The sequence below is a fragment of the Sarcophilus harrisii genome, chromosome 6, assembly GCF_902635505.1.
Source record: "Sarcophilus harrisii chromosome 6, mSarHar1.11, whole genome shotgun sequence".
NCBI classification, from domain to species: domain Eukaryota; kingdom Metazoa; phylum Chordata; class Mammalia; order Dasyuromorphia; family Dasyuridae; genus Sarcophilus; species Sarcophilus harrisii.
In genome coordinates, this window is record NC_045431.1 from 7040559 (window position 1) to 7065890 (window position 25332).

General features: G+C 42.2%; 1 protein-coding gene across 1 annotated transcript in view; it reads left to right on the forward strand.

Moving 5' to 3' along the window:
- Positions 1 to 10005: 10005 nt before the first annotated feature.
- Positions 10006 to 25332, forward strand: part of CD38 (CD38 molecule) — an 80534-nt gene continuing 65207 nt past the window's right edge. Inside the window, exon 1 of the mRNA XM_031943474.1 lies at positions 10006 to 10448. Coding sequence (XP_031799334.1) covers positions 10213 to 10448 — 236 coding nt within the window. The 5' untranslated portion in view covers positions 10006 to 10212. The remainder of the gene's footprint in view (positions 10449 to 25332) is intronic.

Genomic DNA, 25332 nt, shown 5'->3' on the forward strand with positions numbered 1-25332 from the left:
CTTCCCTATATCTTTCAGGCAAGGTTGTGATGTTGATGATTCAATTTCCTGGGGAATATCACCTGGAAAAGCCCATTTCCCATACTGAATACTCTTCTCATGTTGCCGCAAACTCTCCTTTCTGAGTAAGACATTTCATTTCTACATTCATTTGTCCTGTTCTCCAGAACCTCCAGAATACTAGCGGCATTTTTTTTTTTTTTTTGTCCCTGCTCATGCTTCCTAGTGCGCAGAAGCTAGAATTCTAGATAGGATCTCACTAGGGCAAAGCAGAATTGTTCCCTTACTATAGAGATTGGCTGAGATCATCAGAGATAATCAGAGATCATCTCTCTGGTTCTCTTTGCACAACTTAGGACTGTACATGTATTAGATCTGTCATTTTAAATTTTGGGTTGTCAGTGAATTGTTGAGTCATACTGAGCTTTCATTCTGCTAAGATTCCCAGAACTTCTTCACAGGGACCATTGTCTAGCTGTGTCTCCCACATGCTATATTTATGCTGCTTATTTATTTATTTTGCTTAATGTAGACTTTTGTATCTCTATATAAATATATATAATAAATATATCTATATTAGAGATATAATATAGAGAAGTAGATCTGCAATTTTGCTTCATCTCTGTGGGGATTTGGGGGTCTTGAGCCTAGAGGACATTGAAAGCAGAAGCACAAGTTCAGTTTGGTGATAAAATCTTTTTTTTTAAAATTAAAGCTTTTTATTTACAAAACATATGCATGGGTAACTTTCCCCTCCTCCCCTCCTCCCACTTCCCCAATGGCAGGTTCCCCAATACATGTTAAAATACATGTTAAACCCAATAAACTATGTATATATAGTTATTTTGCTGCACAAGAAAAATCAGATCAAGAAGGAAAAAAAAACTGAGAAAGAAAACAAAATGCAAGCAAACAACAATAAAAAGGTGAAAATACTATGTTGTGTTCCACACTCAATTCCCACGGTCCTCTCTCTGGGTGTAGATGGCTCTCTTCATTATTGAACAATTGGAACTGGCTTGAATCATCTCTGTATCTCTCTCTCTCTCTTCTGTCTCTCTCCCTCCTTCCCTCTCTCCTTCCCTCCATCCTTCCTCTCTTTCTCTCCTCTCTCTCTGTCTCTCTTTTTCTATTTGTTTCTCTTTGTCTCTCTCTGTCTCTGTCTCTGTCTCTCTGTCTCTTTCTTTGTCTATCTGTCTCTTACTGTCTATGTCTGTCTCTGTCTGTCTATTTCCTTCTCCCGTCTCTTTGTCTAATTATTTGCAGAGTCCATGTCTGCCTGCATTTTGCAAACAGGTGATCCCTTCTCTTTTTCTCTTCCCAGCTTCACCTGTAGGGAGGAGCTTGGAGAAGACCATAAAGAGAAACACTTTCTTTATGGGGTCACCATATTCTGAAATAGAGCCGCACAGGTGGGAGGTGGTTGTGGAGAGGTGAGTCCTGAGCAGCCCTTCATATTTCCGGCTTGGAATTCTGCTCCTGCCCCCTCCCTCCCCTTCATCCAGTGCTTAAAAGGTTTATGGTATTTTTTTAACCTTTACTGGAAGGAAGATTATCTTCATTGGGAGAGAAAAAGAAGCAAAATGAGCTCAGTTGCTGTTCTTCCTGTCCGTCACTCACTGCCCTCTTTCCCACAACCCTCTTTATTCCATCTGCCCTTCCCCTGCCTCCCAATATGACTCCCAGGGCCCTTCCTTCACCTTTATCACTGCTTCGTTTCGTCCTGAGATATTGTGCCTCTGACATTATTCTCTCAAGATTATTCTGCTCCCTTGGCCTCTTCCTGAATCATCTGCTCCCAAATCAATTCTTGTATTTGTTCTTTGCGAATTCACAGCTAGTGATGAGCCTCCATCACAGCTCCATTAGTCTCTTAGCTGCCGCTGTTTGCTCCCTCGGTGGATCTGTGCAATGACCTCCTCACATTTTGTCCCTGAGAGTATTCTTTGACTTCCTCTCCCAAAATCGCTTGCTCTTACACTTGACCCTCAGGGTATCCTGAGAGGATCAGCTGTGTCCTTCCTTTGCTCCCAGTGATTCAAGAACCCAACTGATTAGGTCCCCCCATTATTAGGGACCAACGACTAGTACCCTCAATTCCACTTAACATCTACAAGCTTTTACAAATTGGTATGTATTTCAAAGATACAGTAAGAACAGAAGGATGACATTTACCGCTACATCTCCAGGGCAATACACACCCTGTACAACCCTGGGTTCTGCTTCCTGGGAGAGGAAGTTCAAACCTTAACTAAATTCCTACATTGCATCAGTCCCATCAAGTTCATACTCAAAGGCAGTTTCCCAGCTGGCGGAGTCCTTGTCTCAGCTAAAGCTGGGATAGAGTGCTGAAATCACCCTTTCCCTCCCAGGGCCATCAATACCGTGCTAACAATATAACTTGGGGTGCTGTCATGCTCAGCTGGTATAGAGTACTCACTGACTCACAGGTTCTGGTCTGTCCTCTGGATGCCGTGAGCAAAGGCGTCCCAACATCATGGTGGCCAAGAGGCTAAAGGGCTTCAAGAAAGTCTCCGAACCAAGCAAACTTCTCTTTGCCAAATGAAACCACGTACAAAATGTCCAGGCAAGCTGCTCTACAGTGCACCCAAATTCCTGCCTTTCTACCTCCCATCTCTCCAGGAAGTAAGAAGTGAACCTCTCAGAGCCTCAGTATGCAATGGGGCCACTAGGTAGACTCTATTCACGCCCTAACCATTCACAAGCCTTGTGCCCTTGTTTCCATCTGTAAAATAGAGATAATAATAACACTTTCTCCCAGGGTTGTTATGAATAAGAATGAGATAACATTGGTTAAGTACTTTGCCAGTCTTACAGTTTTCTATAAATGCTAGTTTATTATTTTTATTATTTCATAATAAGGGCTTAAATGGAGGTGGAACTCTAGAGTTGTTTAGTAAAAATATAGCCATCCACAGAAATGAAACTGTCCTCATTTTCTCTTCTCTTTTAACTTCAACTCACATTGCAATAACTAAAATAGTTATTTTATGTCTACATATATCTATGTTTATATATGCACACAGAGAAATATATTTGAATACATAAATGCTGGTAGCTAGGTGAGCCTGAAGTACACTCTCCAACTGAATCAAGGGGGAAAGCTCATGAGTTGTTCCAAGGTGCGTGGGTAGTCCAAATAACGCCAGCAAATGACCTTAAATGTTCAAGGGAGCACCCCTCTACAATTTCTGACAAGTCAGTAGGGCAAGCAGGCTCATTGTTTCTTGACCAAGTTACGGAAACTTGGCTGCATCTTTTGGTTCTGAGCTGGCATTTCTCTCTGAGCCCACGTCTTCATTGCTTGTGGCCAATGAGGCTGGATCTCGTGAGGCTAGCAGGCTATCTGCCCTGCCCAAGACTACAAGGGTAGTGTGGTAAGATCTCAAAGCAACAACTCCTTCCTCCATGTTTTTCCTGCCCTACCCTGTATGTCTCCATGTACCTGTTTAGAGCTTATAATCTATTTTCTTCCCTCACCCTGATGGATTTTGGTGATAGAATCTGCTGATAAGCTGACTAGTAAATTTCTTAATTTGATTTTTGGATCCCATTATTTTCTATCATCGATTTATTGCTTCTGTTATTGCTCCTCAACTATCTCCCATGAGGCAACCTCTTCTGAAAAAGAGGCGGCTGGTGCAGTAGAAGTAATATATCTGGAGCCAGGGGACTTGGATTGAAATTCTGCTTTTCTGCTTACTAGATATTGTGCAAAAACCCTGACCTCTCTGGTCCTCAGCTTCCTCATAGTAAAATGAAGGGTTTGGACAAGCTGTTTTCTGAAGTCCTCTATGACCCTATGAACTCAACAGACTCTTGACCTAATTTCCCTGAACATTTATACTACACACACACACACAACTAAAATTCTCTATATTTATATGGTTATATATACTATTTATAGTGTGTGCATTTGTATATATATATATATATATATGTGTGTGTGTGTCTCTCTAAATACACATACATATGTGTGTATATATGCTTATATGTATGAATTCCTTTCTTCATACATCCGTGAACTAAGTACCAGATACTCTTTTCAGAGACAGAAAGAACTGGCTCCCATCATTCTCATTTTGCGCTATTTTTACGTCTTGACTCAGTGTTCTTTTTTCCCTTCTGCTCAATTTAAACTCTAACATTTAGGAAAGGCCTTTCTTGATCTCCTCAGCTGCCAGAGCCTTTGAACAAAATTATCTTGTATTTTGTGTTTTTTCCCTAAGGCAATTGGGGTTAAGTGACTTGCCCAGGGTCACCTAGCTAGGAAGTGTTAAGTGTCTGAGACCAGATTTGAACTCGGGTCCTCCTCACTTCAGGGATGGTGCTCTATCTACTGTGCCACCTAGCTGCCCCCGATTTTGTATTTTCTTATGTATGTAGTAAGTAAATAATATAAACAGTTAATATTTTAAACTTCTTTTTAAACTGAACGTAAGACTTAAAAAAGAGAACATTTTTATAAAAAAGGGGAAACATCAAGAGGATTTTGTGTATGAGACCCATAAATGCCTTTTATTTTTTGATATTTTTATTTTGTATTCTAAACTTTAATATTAATTAAAAGGATACAATAGAACACCCAAAGAAGATTGTGTATGAAACCATGAATTTTATAACTTTTGCTTCTTAAATATGACTAAGTATGTATAGATCTGTACATATCTATTTATAAAATTCCACATGCTACTTTCCAACCTGCCTTCTTCTCTGGGTTTCCTTCTGAACTTCCTTTTGTTCTCTCCTATTCATTAAAAATAATTTCATATGTTTTACATGAGTGCACACGTAGAATCAAAATCACAGTGCTTGCCTTCCCAAGGAAGGGAGAGGGAGGAAGTGAGGGAGGGAGTTTGGAACTTTTTACCTGTAATTGAGAAAAAATTCAAAACAGAACAATCTTTTAAAAATGTGTCCGTGGGGCCTCTTTTCTTTGCCATGGCTCTTAGTAACCCCTTCTTTTCTTTCTAGCACCCCCTTAAAAATCAAAATGTCTTGGTTGCTAACTCTGTGTCATATACTGTACTAACTGGGGGATACAGATACAAGTAAAAAAAAAAAAAGATTCCTTGATTTCAAGGACCTTACATTTTAAAAAGCATGAAAGGGGAAGAGAAAGATGAAAGGGGGATGGTTTGGAAGGCCCAGGTTGGCCTCTGCTCCCCACCCCCCAAATGGAAATCCCCACTGGAGAAGTACAAGGGTATCGGGGTCAGCAGCTACACATACAGGAAATGGTTCTAGAGAAGCAGATCCTGCAGCTGAGAGAGACTCTAAAAGGAGACAGCATTTTTCTTTCCTTTTGTATTTTCATGTTCTCTAAACTGTTCCCTCTACCCATCATGCCATATTTCTCTCAAATATTATTACTCCTATTTGTAGAGGAAGAAATTAAGACTCCGACACTTGCCCCTGGGTCATACAGCTGTTAAATTGGATTTGAATTCGAATTCTTCAACTCTATGAGCAGAGGCCTTTCCAGTAGATCGCATCGTCCCTTCAGAAATAAAATATACAGCTTAGAGGGAAAGTCCTAGGATAGAGTGGACTCCCTTCCAGAACAATATTGTTAAAGGCAAAAAAAAAATGGAATTACAAAGAAAACCAATTATATTGAAAAATAGTTATTTTATGTCTACATACATCTATGTTTATATATGCACACATAGAAATATATTTGAATACATAAATGCTGGTAGCTAGGTGAGCCTGGAGCCAGAAAGGCTCATCTTCCTGAGTTTAAATATGCCCTCAGACACTTACTAGCTGCGTGATTCTGGACAAATCATTTCCACCTGTTTGCCTCAGTTTCCTCACTTGTAAAATGAGCTGGAGAAGGAAATGGCCAATCACTTCAGTAACTTTGCCAAGAAAACTCCATGTAGGGTCACAGAGTGTGGTATACAACAGAAAAATGACTAAATACTACATACACACACACACAAGTATATACACACATTTGTGTGTGTATATAATATATATATATATATATATATATATATATATATATATATTTTTTTTTTTTTCAGCATCCTTTAATAGCCCAGGGGTTCTTAACCTGGATTCCATGAACTAGTATTTGTGTGTGTGTGTGTTTCCAAAACATACACACTTATGGGCATACATACATACACACACAAATATAAACACAAGTTCCTGCACCCTACGTTCAGCCAGGTCTAATTATCCTTTTCTTTGTCTTGAAGGACATGATAAAAAGAAGGTATTTCAAAAGCTGGAAGGAACAGAACCTGAGGAAATGATAGAAAGGTTTCCTCGTTGCTGACTCAGTTCTGTAGCTAAAGTTCAAACATCTGAGAAGCCACATCTGCCCACGAGTGCGTGTGAGATACTCCCCGACACGGCCAGCAGCCATTTACTTTTCAATTCCCAATACTGAATGAGCCACCTGTACATCATGAGCCTGCTTCCCGTGGCCCCTTCTTGTTGTTGTTCAGTCTTTTTTATTTTTTTTTTCAGTCGTATCTGACTGACTCTCTGTGACCTCATTGTGGGTTTTCTTGGAAGAGATCCTGGAGGGGTTGGCCATGGTCTTCTCCGGGTCATTTTACAGATGAGTAAACTGAGGCAAACAGGCTGAAGGAACGTGCCACACATCCAGTCACATCCAGTAAATGTCTGAGATTCGGATTTGAACTTGAAAAGGTAAATCTTCCTGATTCCAAGTCCAGTGTTCTATTCACTGCATCCCAGCAGAAGTTAAGTTTCTAAAATATGGAGCAGAGCCTTCTCTTCTTCCATCAAACTGATTAAGATGATGAATACAGACAAGCTATTTGTGTTTCTGGGGGTTGAGGGGAGAGAAGGGTCGATGTCTGGAATCAGAGTTGGAGACTTTCCAGCTTTCACATAGCACAGAACAACCGCTGGAGCTCACTGGTAGCTGTGGAGAAAACTTTTCAGAGAAAGACACAATTAACTTTTTGTCCCCCAGAGAACCTGACAGAGCCTTCAAACATGGCTGGTGTTTAATAGTCAAGTCAACAAACCCTTGCGGTGTGCCAGGCTCTGCACTAAAAAAAGAGGATGTTAGCTCCTGGTTAGCAGGGCTGCCAGATGCTGCCTTGGCAGCAGGACTGCCCCCTTTATTCAGTATTCCGTAGCTGGAGTGGACAGCGCGCGTCTTTTGTGTTAGGAAGAAGCCTCTACCATCAAGTTATAGAAATGATTGATCACATCACCGTGGTGAAAGCCTTTAGTGTTTGCCAAGTGCTTTTCCCCAGTTCCTGACGTAGATGGTACATTTATTCGCGTTTTACCAGTGTGAGACTCGGTGACAAGATGACCTGCTCACACAGCTAATAGGAAGCGATAGGATTCTAAGGTGGTTCTATGTCCATCTTTGTCCTTTATCTGTTTCCTCCCAAACTCCCGAACATGACATACTGAGCCCCCCTACTTTTTGCCTTTTCTTGTGCTGTTTACTGGGTCATAGAGGATATGGAGGGGGGGTCAACTGAGAGAAGATGGGAAGCTTGGAAGAAAAGGGCATGGAAGGCTCCGATTTGCTGTTGGATCAAACAAGAAGCCTGTGGAATTTCTTGAACAGTGTGGGTATAGATGTGGCCAGACCTGTGCTGGACGAAGATCATTTTGATAAACTTTGCTCTAGAGAGATCTGAGGCTCAGAGGTGATTTTTCTACCCGCATTTAGACAAATTTCCTTGATCTTTGAACCAAATTTCTACCCCCCTTCAGGGCCAAATATTTCCCAAAAAGTCCTTCTTAATTCCCTAACGGGTTTAAAGTCCCTCCCTCCCTATCATCTCACATTGCTTTGTATATAGTCTGTATTTCTTTGGTTCACCTATGTTCATCAAGAGTGACACGTAATTTCTCTGAGAGCAGGAGGAATTGGTTTTTTGTTTTTTGTTTTTTGTATTTCTATCTCCATCAACTAGGGATTAGGGACAGAACCTGTGATTTTACAGATACAGGAAATTCCTCAGGAAAGAAATACCCTCTGTCCGCTTGAAGTGAGTATCCCATTCTCACTTACAGTCTATGGGCAGGCACTTGTTGTCTCCCCCAGCGCAAGTTCCTTTTTAATTAGGCATTGCTTCATTCTTTGAATTCTAATCCCATAGACCTGGCCAGTCAATCAAGCACTTATTAAGACCTATTATGTGCAACAAGTCACCAAGCATTCATTCATCACCTACTATGTGCTTGGGCACTGGGCTAAACACTGAGCATATAAAAAAAGACACAGTGTTGATATACAATAGGTACTTAATAAATACTAGTTGGATGGTTTGGCTTTTTTTCATTTTTATTTATTGAGTTTTTGTAGCCATTTTTACAGCTACTTCAAGGAACTAAGATGCTTGTGAATATGATGGTGTAGGATGTGATGTCTCTCAAAATTTTGGTATTTCCTCCTTCCTCCCTCCCCATTTAGGCTTGATTTCAGTTCTGCTAATTATTAACTCATGTGACTTTGGGCAAGGCACTTCATATCTCTGGGCCTCAGTTTCCCCAACTGTATAGTAAATGATTAGATTATTGATCTCTAAGGTCTGTTCCTTCCAACTTTAAATCTGTGATTTCATTGCCCTGTCAAATTATAAGGAAAATGGTTCTTACGTGTCTCTTTTCTTCTTCCCAGTCCCTTTCCTCTTCCTGTAAAGGACTTTGACAGGGTCAGCAGCAGCCTAAACAAGCACAAACCATGATCTTCTACCTTGTAAGCAATGAGTCTCAAGGGACTTCTTGCTTTAAAGCAACTGACTCGTTTGAAAGTCTTCCCTCATGGCCTTGTCACAGCGGGAGTGAATTCTCCAAAGGTCTGTCAATGGAGGCTCAGGCCTGGTGGGTCCCACCAAGGTGGACTGGCTCATGGTCACCTAGTCAGCTGAGATATAACCGTATACGACAATTTAGATGAGCCCTATTGGAAAGGCCGTAACCAGTTTGACCACAGTGGGTGGTGAAATTCTGTGCCACCAAGCAGCTCTTAAAGACCAGCTACTCAGTCCCCGCAGGCCTGCAGCCCGCTCAGGGGAATGCACCCGCCATGATGAAGCCATAGATTAGGCAGCTATTCGGAGGACGGTGACAAAAGGTCAACGGTGAAGGTCTGAGAAAAAAGGGCAGAGCTTTGCTGGTTCTGATTCACTGAACAGGAGAGAACCTTCAAATCAATGTGATCCCCCCCCCCCCCCCCCCCCCCGACTTAAAGATGGGTCCTTTATTGCCTGCAAATCCCTAAGCGACTCAATCTAACACTTATTAAGTGCTTGCTATGGTAAGACCCGGCATGGAAACCCAGAAAGTGTCCAGCGAATCCTAGTTCAATTAAAACTCCAGGTTCTCCTCCAGCCAGCTCAGTGTCTTTCGCGGGCCTAGGAGTCAAAAAGCAAACAGAGTTTGGGGGGGGGGCGTATTTTGGGGGAATAGCTGACAGCTAACTGGTAGTGATGAGGAGTCTGGAGCAATGGAGAAGTTACTGTGAAAAATGAAAGAGTTTGGGAAGAGGAACTGAAGGAGGAAGAGAGAAGCAGGGGCTCCTGGAGGGGGATGCAGGGCCACAGGTGGGCAGCGGGGGCTCCTGCAAGGGGATGAAGAGCCGCAAGTAGGCAGTAAGGGCTCCTGAAGGGAGCTGCAGAGCCTCAGGTGGGCAGCGGGGGCTCCTGAGGGGGAAGCGGAGCCACAGGTGGGCAGGAGGGGCTGCTGAGGGGTAGGCAGAGCCATAGGTGAACTTGCTGAGTTCTAGCCCAGTCCTCCAGTCCTTAGCTGTGCCCCTGCTGTGAAAAGAGGCCAAAAGTCTTGGCCCAGGAGCCGGAATTCCTTGGGCAGGAGACTCTGTGAGCCCGGCTCTCCTGCCCTAAAAGGATCCCGAGTCCTGGCCGGGCGCCGGCTGGTTCAGGGTGAACTTTGTCCCAGCTGCCATTCACTGTTGAACTTTTTGGAGGTTCAGGGTTTTAAGAAGAAAAAAAAGGAGGCGGAGCCTCGTTCAGTTTGCTTCTGATTGTGAGAATTCTTGACTGTTTGTTTGGACTGGGGGGGTTGGCCTTGAGCCCGGGCCTTTAAAGGAAGAAGGGGAGGGGCTGCCAAGGAGGAAAGAGGAACCCGGAGAGATAGGGCAGGGGATTAAAGCGCTTAATCCTCCCGGTCCCCCTTCGCGGCTCGGGGCCAGCGGGGGCCCCTCTGCCTCACTCACCGGCCATGGTCAGGGAAGGCAGCCCGTGCTGGACTCAGAAATGCAGGGGGCTCCTGCTGGGCCTCTTGGTCATCCTCATCCTGGGAGCCGTGGTGGTCCTCTCGGCCGTGGTCCTGGCGCGCAGGAGGGAGCCGCCCGCCCCGCTGCCCCAGTGGAAGGGGAGAGGCTCCACAGCCCACCTGAGGGAGATCCTGCTGGGGAGATGCTTCTCGTACGCCGGGCTGCTGCACCCGGAGCTGAGGTGAGAGGCGAGATGCTACCTGCGGCCCCGGCCCAGGGACCGGGCGAACTCCCGGGAACAATCGGCTACTGTTCGGGGTCAGCTGGGGAGGCGGGGGCCCGGCCCTCAGACACTGACAATATGCGCCGCAGGACCTTGGCCCTTCTCGCCAGTGGGCCTGAGAGCGGGGGGAGGAGGAGGGTGTGAATGGCGTGGCCAGTTAGGGGATGAAAGTGTTTTAGCGGGGTGCGCGCCCCCCTTCCGATTCTAACCACACGCTCTCAACGGTGGGTTTCACACCCCACTGACTGACTCGATGAGCGTGGCCAAGTCTTTCACTTCTGGGGCTCAGTTTCCTCATCTGTAAAATGGGCATGTCGGATGCGATTATAATGAAGGGTTTTTCTAGCTTGAAAGCTGTGGTTCTGAGCCTCTGGCTCGGTCTGCACATCGCAGTAAGAATCTTGCTGGGGGTAGAGGGGAAGGAAGGAGAATAACCCTCATTGGGGTCATCCTCTAGCCCCGTGCTCGGGCTCACAGCGCACATGTGTGGGCGGGCTTGGAAAGGATGCCCAGACGCCTGTTGGGGCAATTCGTCCTTGAGCACGTTCCCAGATTGTTGTTGCTGTTGGGTGTGTTCAGATTTTGGGGACCCCACGGCCCACAGCACGCTCGTGCTGTCCAAGGCAGGCCTCGGAGGAGACACCGCAGTGCTTTGCCATTTCCTTCTCCACTGGGTTAACGCAAGTGTCTTGTTCAGCATCAGTCAGTCAGTGTCTGAGGAGGGACTCGAACTCCTCTGCCTGACTCCAGGCCCACGGCTCCATCCACGGACCCACCTAAACTATCTCTAAAAAAGGTCTATTTTTCCCCAGTTGGGTCCAACTCTGTGACTCCATTTGAGGTTTTCTTTGGCAAGCTAGTCCACCATCTTTGCGTTCTGCAGCTCATTTTACAAGTGGGGAAACTGAGGCAAAGAGGGGCAAACTGACTTGCCCAAGATGAGAGAGCCAGTGAGTGTCGCAGGTCAGATTTGAACTCCCGTTTTCCTGACTCCAAGCCTGGTGCTTGCTCTACGCATCGCGCCCTTAGCTGCCACCATATTACAGAGCTACAATTAGGGAAGTACAGGGGCTTATCTTGGATCCCCAACATGTTTCCGGAGCTTCTGTAATCGGGGAAAAAGGACCCGTGGAAGGCTCTTGAGCATCGCTGTCCTGGGGCCTGGAGGGAAGCTTAGAGCATCACTTTCCGTCTCAAAGCCTCTCAGCGGGAGGTATAGCAAAGGGGGTCTTCTCTGGGTGGTCGGCCAGAGGCGGGCGGGCAATGGAAAGGCAGGAAATCCTAAACCGGGCTCTGGCTTCCTTCGGGCCCTTGTAGATCACTTCTCCCCTTCCCCCCCCCCCCCCCAGGGCAGATCACTCCTTGGCTCCTGGCCCCCCTTTCCTAATCACTGGGGGGGCTGAGGTTGGTGACCCCTCGTTCCAGCCCCGACTCCCTGTTGTGTGCCCCTGTGCCCCCCCCCCCAGTCTCTGGCAACTTCCACGGGGGTCGTGGTCTTCCATTAGAATGGAAGCTCCTCATCAGCAGGGCGCCATTTGCTCCCATGTTCCCCAGCACTTATCACAGTCCTAGCATCCAGTGGTTTACTAAACGCTTCAACAATCTCTCCTCTCTCTGACCCTATGGATCCGGTGCTCTTCACCCCGAGGAAAATGTCATTCCCTGCAATATCAGTCCTTGGGGTCAGGGCGTTTGGGAGGGGGCCCTTACAAGTCTCCCTGGATATTGACCCAAGGAAAGGAATTGGACAGAGATCACGTATCATAGATCCATCTGGTCCAGAGAGGAGCCCGTTCTGATGGAGGGACAGCTCCCGGTAGATTTTTAACTGTTGTTGGGCCAACCTGAGTTTGCGATTTAACTTTCTCACATTACAGCTAGGGAAACTGAGGCCCAAAGGGGTTAAGTGCTTATTTGTCTGAAGTGGCCTATCGGGTGACTGCCAAAGCTTGGGCTCCTGACTCTAGACCCGGAGTTTGTGTGACGGGATAGCGCTGGCTCCCTAACCTAGAGCTGGAAACAATATGGTGCATTGAGAGGAATGGCGTCTGGGACGCAAGCTTGGCTCTACACTTAACACCTGGGCGACCTTGGCCACATGACTTGATTTAACCTTAATGCGAGGGCGGATGCTTTCTAGGGAACTAAAGATGAGCCAGGCTTCCCACGTCCTCAGGGAGAGGTGAGGAGTTCAAGGTTCCAAGGGAGACACGTGGTTTTTGAATATGGACCAGGAGGAAATCGGGTTTGCTTGTCTGCATATTTATTATAAGGGTTTTGCTGAAACTTTTTTCTTTTAAATGTGGAGGAGGGAGGGATGAGACAGAAAATAAATGTCAGCTGAAAAATAAAATGTGATGCGATTTAAAGAAATAAAACGCGGGCATCGGACCAGACTGGCCCGCTTGCAATTCATTTGACTGAAATCTGCCCATCTTTGTCTAGGCTGCTACACTCTCCCTCTTCCCTGTGCCTCTCTGAACCCCTAGGCAGACTCGGCTCCCCGGACCCTTTCACTGGAAAGCCTTTCTTAATGTCTCTGGCTCCCAGCTCCTTCCGCTCCCCCTACTTTATATGTATTTGACTTTGCCTATTGATGCAAATATTATCTCTTCATTAGAATATAAGCTTGTTGAGGGCAGGAAGTGTTTTCACCTTTTCTTTGCTTTCCCAGGCTTGGTACAGTGCCTTGCAATTAATGTGCTTACTAAATATTTCCTGTTGAATTAATTGATGATTCCTGAGCTAAGTGGAACAACCCTAATGCCCCGGAGGCACTAGATTCCTCTGGGGAGCCCAGAATCCTTTCCAGGTGAGATAACCAAAGTCCCAAAGAGAGGTTTAGTCAATGCAATGAAAAGAATTATAATTTAAAAGTTTTACTTGGAAAGTTTACTTGAATATATATATATATATATATATATATATATATATAATATTTATATATATATATATATATATATATATATAACAAGGAATTAAAATTAAAAAGGTTTACAGTGGTGACCTCTAATCTCGCAGGGGTCCTCAAATTTTAAATAGGGGGCCAGTTCACTGTCCCTCAGACTGTTGGAGGGCCGGACTAGAGTAAAAACAAGGGCCTTTAAATAAAGAAACTTCATAGCCCTGGGGGAGGGGGATAAACGTCCTCAGCTGCCGCATCTGGCCCACGGCCGGAGTTTGAGGACCCCTGGGTGCCTGCCTCCCCCCCCCTTTTTTTTTTTTGGTCTTTTTAATCCCTAACTGGTGTTGCCTATCAGTCTGCTCACTACCCACCTACCCCCTCCACCTCCCTCAGGTGAGATGTGATCCAGGAGGGGTTGGTTATAGAGTGGTGATTGCTGCGGAAGGATAGGATAAGAAAGTTTGAGGGAACCGAACACCTAATCAGCAAGACTTTTTTAGAGCAGAACCAGTTTATAGGAAGACGCCCCATTGCGAAAAACCAAAAACCAACCTTGGGAAGACTTAAGAAGTCAGATCAAAGCAATGACCAATCATGTATCCAGGGGCTCTCGTTTGAAGCGTGTTGCACATCTCCTGAGAGAGAGAGAGGTGGCTGATCCAAGGTACAGAATGGGAGAGATGCTTTTGGACATAGTTATTAAGTGGATTCATTTTGCTTGACTATGATGATGTGTTAAAAGGCTTTCTTTCCCCCCCCCCCCATTAGTTTTTAATGAGGGGGATTCTGGAGGGAAAAAGGTAGGGCTAATAATAATAATACATGCAAAAAGGGGAGCCACTGAATCTTGAAAAAATACACAATAGAGAACAGAAGGAAATACGGAAGGAAACTCAAACAAGTGAGACATTTTGGAAAGTAGAGTGTGGAATTTATTTTATGTCTATATCCATCTGTAGCAAAAGGTACAAAATAAACCCACAGTTTTATATAACAATAAATGTGTAACAACTGGCAAATACCCTGGGGAAAAATACCTGATACACTTTTAAGATAAATCTGCATTATTAATATTTCCCTCATCACTTCAAGTCTAGACAATCTACAATAAACCAAACTGATTTGTACATTGATTCTGGTTTCTGAAATGTCTATGCTCATTCTGAAAATTCCTCCAGTATGCTCCTTTCAATCCTGTTTTGGGATTGATGGTCAGAAACCAGGAGAAATGTTTAAATATGAAAAACGAACAGGTATGTGAGGGAGGCATAAAGTCCAGGGAGAAAATGGAATAATTTTTTTTTCAGTTCAGAGAAGGGAAATATGTTCTTCCAGCCTTCTCACGGATTGGGGGCCTAGGAGGTCCAAGGCTCACGGTGAGTTTTCAGTGGTGGTGAGGTTGTAAAGATGAATTGCTGAGATAAGTCAGGGACTTGCAGCTGTGCAACAGAAACGGCCACAGTCGTTGGTCTTATGCTGTCTGCCCAAGTTGATCTCAAAGTAACCCTTTAATCCCTGGGGTGTGTGTGTGTGTGTCTGTGTGTGATGGAGAATGAAGATCAAACAATAACTTTAGTTATGTACATATGTACGTATACACACGTGTATACATGTATGTATTCTGCTGTGTACACAAAAATTGCTCCTTATTGGTATTATAGTTCAAAATCCAACATTAAAATTAAATCCCTACCCCAAACACCCATTAAATGCCTTCCATGGGTCAGCCGTTTCTGCTAAATGCTGGGGATACAAAGACAAATAGGAAGCTGGTGTTTCTATTGCATGAAAATGTCACAGAAATATGTGCAAAATTAAATGTTTTTTATTAGTTTAGTTTAGCTCAATAATAGTCGTAGGGGAGGGAGGACATTAGCAAAGGCTTCATGTAGATTGAGCTGAGCCGTGGAGGCGGTGAAGGATTCGATTATGAACATTGGAGGCTTGCATAGCAGGTATTCAGATAAACTCACATATGACCGACAACCTGTTCTGTCAGAGCAGAAAACATTGGCTAATATCGGGGGTTCCCTTTTGATCACTTTAAAGGTGGCTAAAGAAGAGGGGAGACTCCCGTTGGAAGCTTATCTTACTCTAGGATCCTCCACTAAAACCATCCTTGGAACTCTGAGGTTACTGAAGGAAGGTCTGGTAGGGTCTCCCTCAGCACAGTAATGTGCTCCTTCCTATAGTGAATTCTTCTAGCTTTACCTGAAAATATAATGAACCTTCCTTTTCCTGGTCCCCCTCTCCCCGCTTCTGTGTATGTGTGTTTGTATGTGTGTCCCTCTCTGTCTCTCTGTTTCTCTTTCTGTTTCCTGTCCCTCTCTCTGTTTCTCTTTCTGTTTCCTGTCCCTCTCTCTGTACGTTTCTGCCCCTCTGTTTCTCTGTCACTCTCTGGCTCTCCCTCTCTTCTTCTCTGTCCCTCTTTTCCTCCTTTCCTTCCTCCGTTTCCCCCTCTCCCTCTCTCCTCTTTCTTTCCTTCTTCCCCTCTTGCTTTTTTTCTCTTTGATATATTTTAATTTTTTGGTTAAGTATTTCCGAATTACGTATAAGATTTTTAAACACCATTTAAAACATTTTTGAATTCCAAATTCTCTTCCTCCTTCCTGCTTCTTTCCACCCCGTGAAAAGGCAAGAAATAGGATACTGATTACACATGTGACGTTATGCAGAACATCTCCATATTTGCCCACTTTCTGTGCATCTCAGCTGACATTTACCTAAGGCTTTGGGTACTTGCTTTCTCTCCCCGGGCCAACAGGCCAGTACTTCTGGCTGCCATCATTCACCTGAGCTGTCATTTGTGTTGCTCGGGCAGAAAGGCATGACTCTGCCTTTCTTCTCCCGCCACCACCGGCAATTTGCTGGTTCTACAGCACATCTTGAGGCATCTGCTTCCAATCCTTTTGACTGAGAAATGAGGGGGTCCTCAATTCTCAAAGTGGGAGTAATTAGTAGCAATGGGGAACGGGCTTAATCTGACAGTTAAAGCTCCCAATGTGACTGTAGTTTTACTTCCCGGACCTTAAGCTAAGTGATGTTTTTGTGGCAGGGAGAAGGTGATCTTGCGAACCAATTAGATCATAATGGAATGGAGGAAGGGTTGGTGAAGGGGACATTTTTGGGGAGCATCTACTGTTCTATTGTGATGCTGTCGGAGTGTCGGCTGCTATGCTTTATTGCTGTGGATCTTCGTCAGGCCAACTTTTGCTGTGGCCCGTGAACCGGCTCCTGTAGAATCCCACATTGTAGAGATGATAACCGCCTTCTTCATTCTCTTACTTGGCTTTTTCCCCTATAGTTTTTTTCCCTCTGGCTTTCTACTGAATGACCTTTAGGTCAAAGGTCCAGTGTGTCACAGAAACCTGAACTGAGTGACTCCAGTCACAGCACTCTCCATGAGGTCACTGCTCACTTACCTGGAGACTGATCCCTTTGGGGTGACCTGTTCTCTGAAGTGAAAAAGATTTGAGGATGTCCTTGGTGATTGATTGATAACACCTGCTTTTTATCAGGACAATATTGCTGGTAGTTTAGGAGTGATGTTGACCTTCTCTGGGGTTGGGAATTGTTTCACTGGGGATTTAAAAAAAGCTAATGCTCTCACATTCCAGTGTTTCCTTCCCCATTTACATCTTCTCAATCAAACCCTTTTTTGGTAACAAAGAAGTGCAGTTCAGCTAAACAAATCAGCCACATGTTACTAGGTCTCCTGTATTCCACCCTTATAACTTATCGCTTCTCTGCCAAAAACTGGGAAGCATGTTTCATCATCAGTCCGCTAAGGTCACGATTGGTCTTTACATTGATCAGAACTCTGAAATCTAATTCTGTCTTTTTGTGATTATAATCATTATGTCAATTGTTTTCCCAGTTTTGCTTTATTTCACATAGCATCAGGTCACATAAATTTCAAGTTCCTCTGAATCCATTTGTTATTTTTTTGTGGTACAATAATATTCCATTATATTCATACTTCAAGATTTGTTCAGCCTCTCCCCACTAGGTCCCTGGGACCTACTTTCCTTCTAATTCTTTGCTATTAGAACAAATATTACTATAAAGATAAGGGACCTTTCACTGTGTATATGCCTCACCATGGTATCATTGGGTCAAAGGGTAGGCATTGTGCTGGTATTATTTCTAGAGTCTCCCCGCGTAGATTTCCAAATTGTTTTCCGGAATGGTTGGAGTAGTCCATAATCCCCAAACAATGCACACCGTGCTATGTTCTCCCAGATTGTCCGTTACTTACCATTTTTACTTTTTATTATTTTTACCAATCTGATTGCTGTAAGAGGAAGTCTCAGAATTGTTTTAAACTGGAATTGCTTTTATTATTAGTGATTTAGAGAATTATTATTTTTTTGATAATTCACATTTCTTTTGAACTTTCTCTGTTTATAAACTTTTACTAGTTAACTATTGAGCAATAGACGGTCTTCTTACACATTTACATAAATTTTCCATTTCCCTTCCTTCCTTATTTATCTTATTCTGTGTGCATTATTTTGTTAATATAAGAATTGTAAAAATCTTATGTAATCAGTTATCCACTTTTTATGATCGTCCCTATCCTTTGCACAATTAATTTGTGCACACACAATGAAGAATTAAGAACTCAAAGTACTTCCTTTTCCATTTGAAGTTTTTTTTTTTTTTTTTTTTAATGACTTTATGTTTAGGTTGACCAGACATTTGGAGATTATTATAGTATTTAGTATAAGATAGTGGTCTCAACTTCAATTCTGCTAACCTGCTTTACAGCTATAGACTTTAGATTGAACACTAAGTTACTATGTCAGATTGCCCTGGATCCGTTCCAATGACTTTAATGTTGAAAATCTGTAAATCTTTTTTTTTTTTTTTTTTTTTTTTTTTTTTTTTTAACCAATGATTTCTGGGATGTTACATGGCTAGAAATGTTAGATTAATTTCTGGAAAATTGGATTGTGTATTGAGAATTATAAGTGTAATAGGGATAATTGCAAAATCCTTCCTTGGAGCATGTGTGAAATTGGACTTCTGGCATATCACAGATTTGGCTTTTTGGGATAATCTGGCAATTCTTTGGCCTCCATTATAGCAGCAGGGGAAGAGAATTAGCCATTGAACTAGAAAGAGCTAACCAATAGATTCTAGTACCCAAGGATTTGGCCCTTTGGGGGTTGTATAGAGATTCTTTGGCCTTTATGATGGCAGCAGAGGAAATGAGATGTATAAAAAGACAATTAGCTGATGGGTACCTTTTCTTTCTCTAGTGGAATACATGCAAGAAATGTACACAGAGAAATCACCACATGTGGTAACTTATTGGATGTCTGGGGTGAATAAGAATGAGTCAAGGGTAAAAGGACCATGAGAAAACTTCTCTCCCTTTTCCTTACTCTACTCTATATCCCATTTGATCCAGTGATATGGGCCACACTGTCATTGCTCATTCCTGGAACTCTCTCCTCCTCTTATCTCCTCCTCAGGTCTCTCCTCATCCCATCTCTGGCTTCCTCAAATCTTAGCAAAAGTTTCAACTTCTACAATTCTTCTTAATCTCCCAATTAATCTTATCTTCTCAATAATATCTTCTTAATCTCTGTGCCTCCCTCTGAATTTATCTCCAATTTATCCTGTATATCTCATTAGTGCATAATACTTTGCCTGTTGTCTCCCTCATTAGATTGAAAGCTCCCTGAGAATGGGGACTGATTTTTTGCCGTTGTACCTCCAGTGCCTGGCATTTAGCTGGCACTGAATAAAGTTTGTTGACTTAACTGGGTAATTGATGACATGATACTGGAACTTAGTGGAAAGACTGGGGATGGCTATATGAATTTTGGAGTTATTGGCACAAAAATGATAACTGATCCCATGGGAACTAAATAAAAAGAGGATGAATGATAGAATATTATGTTACAGCCATACTCAGTGTTTATGTTATGAAAGCAGATTCAACAAAAGATATGAGTGATCTGAAAAAAGGAAAGCAGTGACCTCAACATTTTTGAGAGGAGAAAATGCTCAGAAGGAGAAGAAATGATCAACGGAGGCAGTTTCAGAGGGGGATGAGAGAAAATGGAATCAAGGGAACAAGCAGAGGAGTAAATGAGATCTTATAAAAAATAAGATTCACAGTCAAGCCAGGCTTGAAATATCAATGTCCTTGAACAAGAAGTCTTTTCCCAGTCCCTCTTCATTCTAGAACTTTTCTTCTACAGATTACTTCTTATTGATCTTATATTAGATTTTAAACTCCCCAAGGGTATGGACCAGACTTTTTGCCTTTTATTTTATCCACAGAGCTTAGTACAGTGTCTGGCACATAGTAGGCACTTAATAAATGCTCATTGACTGACTTTTCCCAGTTCAATCACCTTTGCCAACAACCAATCATTACTACATTTTATTGATTCTTCCTCCTATCTCTGGTATCTGTTCTCCTTCCTTCTCCCTCTGCAACTACCCCAGTTTTAGGGGCTTTCTACTTTTCAGACAATTTTTAAGAAAAAGGGAAGATAGTTCCTGCCTCAAGGAGCTTACACTCTAATTGGAGCAAAAAAGGTGTGTGTGTGTGTGTGTATAATATGCACAAGCTACGTACATACATACATAAAAGTAACCTTAGAGGTACAGCTCCAGTAGTTAGCAGTACTGGGAAATTTTGTATAACACTGTAGAGAGGGTGAACATTTAGGAGTCTAAGCCAAGAAGTGCCATTAGGAAGATGGCGCCCAATATAAGTAAGGTACTAATTATTCTTGATAAAATCAAGTTGACTGGTCCAGAGTTGACAGAACATAGAGTATGTCAAGGAGAGTGTGTAAAATAAGTGCAGAAAGGTATAATACAATTATATTCTTGGGCACTTAAATGAATACTGAGCCGTCTTTGAAAGCTCATAGAAAATTAGAGGGCTGCACAATTGGATGATCTGATTTTTCAGTCTACAAGTCAGGGAATTTGATCTAAATTCCTGAAATCGTTCAATATTATTAATGAAGTGATAGTGATTGAGAATGAGGGAACAGGGTTTAGAGCTCAGGATTTGGACTTGGGAAAACCTAGTTCAAATATATCTTCAGACACCTACTAACTGTGTGATCCTGGGCAAGTCACTTAACCCTGTTTTGCCACAGGTTCCTCAACATAAAATGAGCTGGAGAAGGAAATGGTCAACCACTTCTGAATTTCTGCCAAGAAAACTCCAGATGGGGTCACAGAGAGTTGGACAGGACTAAAAACAACTAAACAAGAAAAAGACATGATTTAGAGAAGGCGTGAGAAACAGCATGGCTCTTTCTGTTATCCAGTTCAGTCCAATCTAAAGCAACCACCATCTCCTCAGCATCTAATACAATCAAAAACACTGTATCTTATGAGAGACAAAAGAAAGTTTCTTTCCTACAGGCATTTACATGCTGTACTTTCTAATACGATATAATTAGACGAAATTAGAAGTTTTCTAATTCACAATAACCAACAAACATGTTTTCTTTTCTTTTCTCTCTTTCTTTTTTTGCATTAATTCCCCTGATCTAGGGATAAAGAAAATACCAACAGAGTTTACTTGGATTTTTAGCAAAACATTCAATAAAACTTTGACTATGATTGTGGAAAAGACATGGGCTAAACAATAATACAATTAGGGGTCCAAATTGGTTGAATTAGACCCAATGAATGGTGGCCTTTTTTTAAAAAAAAAATACATAATTATTTTTAACATTCTTTTTCAATTCTGAATTTTAGATTCTCTCTCTTCCTCCCAAAGCACTATGGTTTCAATTATACATGTGAAATCATGCAAAACATTTTTCATATTCGTCATGTTTCCAAAAAATAAGAGAAATAAAGAAATCCTACTTCACTTTACTTGGAGTTCATGAGTCCTCTGGAAGTGAATAGTATTTTGTCATCATGAGTCACATAGGATTTTCTTGAGCCATTTTATCGATCAGAGTAATCAAATCTTTCAAAGTTGATCATCAGTACAACATTACTGTTAATATACAAAATGATTGCCAGGTTCTTCTCACTTTGGCTTTGTATTAGTTCATTTTAGCTTTATTAGTTTTTTTTGAAATCCACCTTCCCCAATGAATACTTATTAATGGTTCAGTGAACCTGGCATATGTTCTCCACTGAAGTGCCCCAATAACCCCCTCCCCCCCCCCACAGTTCTAGGAATGAGGAATGACAGTACAGCCCATGTCATTGGATCAAATGGGATGTAAAGTAGAGTAAGAGTAGAGTAGAGTATGGATGGGGTTAAGGGTAGGAAATGGGAGGAAGTTTTCTAACAGTCCTTTGACCCTTAGCTCCTCTTTCTTATTCACCCAGTAAGTTACCACATAGGGTGATTTCTCTGTGTACATTTCTTGCATGTATTCCACAAGAGAAAGAAAAGGTTAGGGTTAGGGTATCTAATTTATATTTTAATATATTTAACATCTACTGGTCATCCTGCCATCTGGGGGAGGAGGTGGGGGGTAAGAGGTGAAAAATTGGAACCAGAGGTTTGGCAATTGTTAATGCTGTAAAGTTACCCATGCATATAACCTGTAAATAAAAAGCTATTAAATAAATAAATAAAAAAAGAGAAAGAAAAGGTACCCAATGTACAATGTAGATCAATTATTTATTTCGTGTGTGTGTGCGTGCGTGCCTTAACATTTTAATGAAATGATGAAAGCATAGGTAGTATGCACAGTCAGTGGGAAGGTTATCACAAACTGGGAGGGAAAGTAATGCTCTGAACACTAGAATAAAGATTCAAAAAGATCTTGTCTGTTAGGCTAGATCACTGGGATCTATCTGCCAATTTCTTTTTATTATTATAACTTTTTATTGACAGAGCCCATGCCTGGGTAATTTTATTTTTTACAACATGATCCCTTGCACTCACTTCTGTTCCGACTTTTCCCCTCCCTCCCTTTACCCCCTCCCCCAGATGGCAAGCTATCTGCAAAAATTAATTTGAATGTAGAGATAACTTTGAGAGTTCCAAAAAAAATTAACTTAGTATCACTTGCTGTATGACTGTAGCAGCCCGTCTGAATAGATTACCAACTACTAAGAATGAGTAGAGTGATGCAGCAACCAAGAAGCTTCCTTTGATCTGAAGCTCCATGAAGAGGAGAGGCAAGAGTTGCTCTATGAATAAAGCAGTGATAGTGTCACTGGGCTTTGCCCTGGTCAGATCACATCGAAAATATTGAATTTGGGGCAAGACATTTTAAGAAGCACCTCGGTAAGCTTGGTATTGCATTGAGGAAGGCAGCCAATATAGTGGAAGACCTTAAAATCATACTCTGTGAGTATTACTTGAAGGAAGAGATGTTTGACTGAGAGGGACTGGAAGATTAGAAGCCAAAATAATTGTTTTTAAGTGTTTCAAATACTGTCTTGGAGGAGAAGACATTAAACCTTTATTGTTGTGTTAGGGGATAGAACTTAGAGCAATGGAGACGTTTTAAAGAGGCAAATTTGTTTATATTGGCAAAAGGGAAAAGTTTCTTAATCATTCAAACCCTCCTGCAACAGAAATGGAATGGAGTCTCTTGAGAGGCAATGAGTTCCCCACTCCCTGAATTGTTGGAGACCTAGCAGTTAACATGAAGAGGTTTTCTTAACCATATCAGGGAAGGGATTTTCAACAAGTTGGTTAAACTGTTCTGCTGGACAGAGGGATGAGCTTTTAACTCCTTAGGAATTGGCATTTTGTATTTACTTAGTCTACTCGAATGCTACATCCAATGCTCATCCCACTTCCCTCTTCCTAAGACAAACTATATCCAGCTTTCATAAAATCCCTTTTGATAAAAAAAGCATGGTTACTCAGGTAGGACAAGGGCTATATTGGCAAAAAGTATACAATTTTGAAAATCCCAAACTCCTTGGTTTGCCAAAAACATAGTCATTATAAAACCAATCAAGAGTCTTCGTTTTATGCTTTGGGAAAGTTTAAAATGAGGGTAGACACTTTGGCATCGAGTATATTTTGCTTAACAACTTTTTATAAGCTTTCTCAGACTTTGAGGAAATGAAAGGAAAAGTATAGAATTTTTCATGGGAAAGAGCCTCAATATAAAAGGAATAAAAACTGTTCTGGGGAAGTGATTTCATATGGGGAAGCTATTATTGAAACCAAGAGTGATTGAAAAACAATGGGGAAGGAGGGCTAGGGAAGGGAGGGTGATGGAGGGTTCTCTGTGTTTGAAAGAGTAAAGGGAAAGTACACATGTTTGAAGTTACTCTTATCTTACTGGACAAGATGGGGTTATCAGTGTTTACACCAAAGCATCTGATACGTTCTCTATGTGTGTAAATATCAGGGAATCTTCTCTCTGTATTCAAGAGGTATCCTCTTAAAAACTGAGAGGAGAGGAGATCCCTGTCCATTTCAACCCAGATTTTAAGACATCCTATTGGTAATATCTGCTTAATCCCTCTGAAACAAAACAAAAAAAAAGTGTTCAATGTGTTCAAAATGTAACTTAAAGTAAAATAAAAATTCTAAATTTTTATGAAATGATAAAAAAAAGTATTTTAAACTGTAAAGACATCAAAATATAGTTATCAAAATTTACATAATTCATTTGAAATTTCCAGCAGTGTTTTTTTTATTTGTTTCTGGTCTGCTCCAGCATCTCTCTTTTCTGTAGAGTTGTTAAAAAAATCTCATTAGCCTTTTCCTTTTTCTCTTTGGACTTCTTCCTTCTTTGAGTTTGGGCTCTGAATTTAGAGGAACAAGCAAAGCATAGAATTGTGTCAATATCCTCTGTGGTCCTGTTACTATCTCCCTTATCTTCTTCAGACTTAAAAACAAATCATGTGGTAGTGAAGGACCACGAGTAGTGCCAGCTACAGCATCTGGGTTGATGTTAGAGGGCCACAGATAGTGGGGGAACTCTGGGTAAGGTATAAAACCCTTCAGCCCAGAGGGAACCTGCTGACAATGTCTGGTTTGGCTCTCCACCTCCCTTTAGTGTTCTTGCCTTTCCTGAGAAGTCAAGGAGGGTATGACCACCTGTGTTCTATAATTCTCTATTTCTAGTCCTCTCAGCCCTTAAATACCTCAGTATGATTACATCATTACAGCACACTAAGCCTGTGCCAACTAGAGAACCATTACATCATTACAGCACACTAAACATGGGCCAACTATAAGCACCCTGCTATTGATATGTAAACACCTCTTACTGTAAATATCCCTTGCTTCAAGTAGACCACAGGTGATTACACCTCCTTGACTTCTTAGGAAGGGTGAGAACACCAAAAGGAGATGATCATGCCCTCCTTGGAGATTCTGTGCCGATAAGGTGATGAAAATTTCAGTTAGGATGGCAGCTCTATGAACGGCAAAAAGGGAGTGGAGAGGAAAGATGCTGTGGAGAAAGAATTGCCAAACATGGCAATAATTGCCTATGAGGTGTCAGGGAGAATGAAGAGTTGAAGATGCTCCTGTTGATATTAATCTAGGTTAGTAAGAAAATACTATTCCCCTTAACAGAAAAAGACAAAATCTGGGGGCGAATCGGTTTTATCAGAGAAGAAATGAAACCAGTTTTTGACATGTTGACTTTGAGAAAGATATCTGTGCTAGTTCCAGGGGCAGGGATAGGATTTCAGCAGGGAGATTAGACCTTTCTCTGAGAATCATAGAGATGATCCTTGAATCCATGACATTTGTGGAGTTTATTCAGAGAGAGTGGGTAGAAAAAGAGAGGAAGTGGACGCAAGAAAAAGCTTGGGCACACCTAGTATAAAAGGCAGGATGGGCATGGAAGGGAGGAGATGCATAATGACAAAGATTTGGCAAAGAAGCAGGAGAAGAACAAGAGGAGCAAACAGTTGGGGTACATTTTCACTTTCATCCACTACAGTAGTCGTACAGGAGCTTACTGGGACACCAGCCATTCCCGTGTCCCCTTTATATTCTCC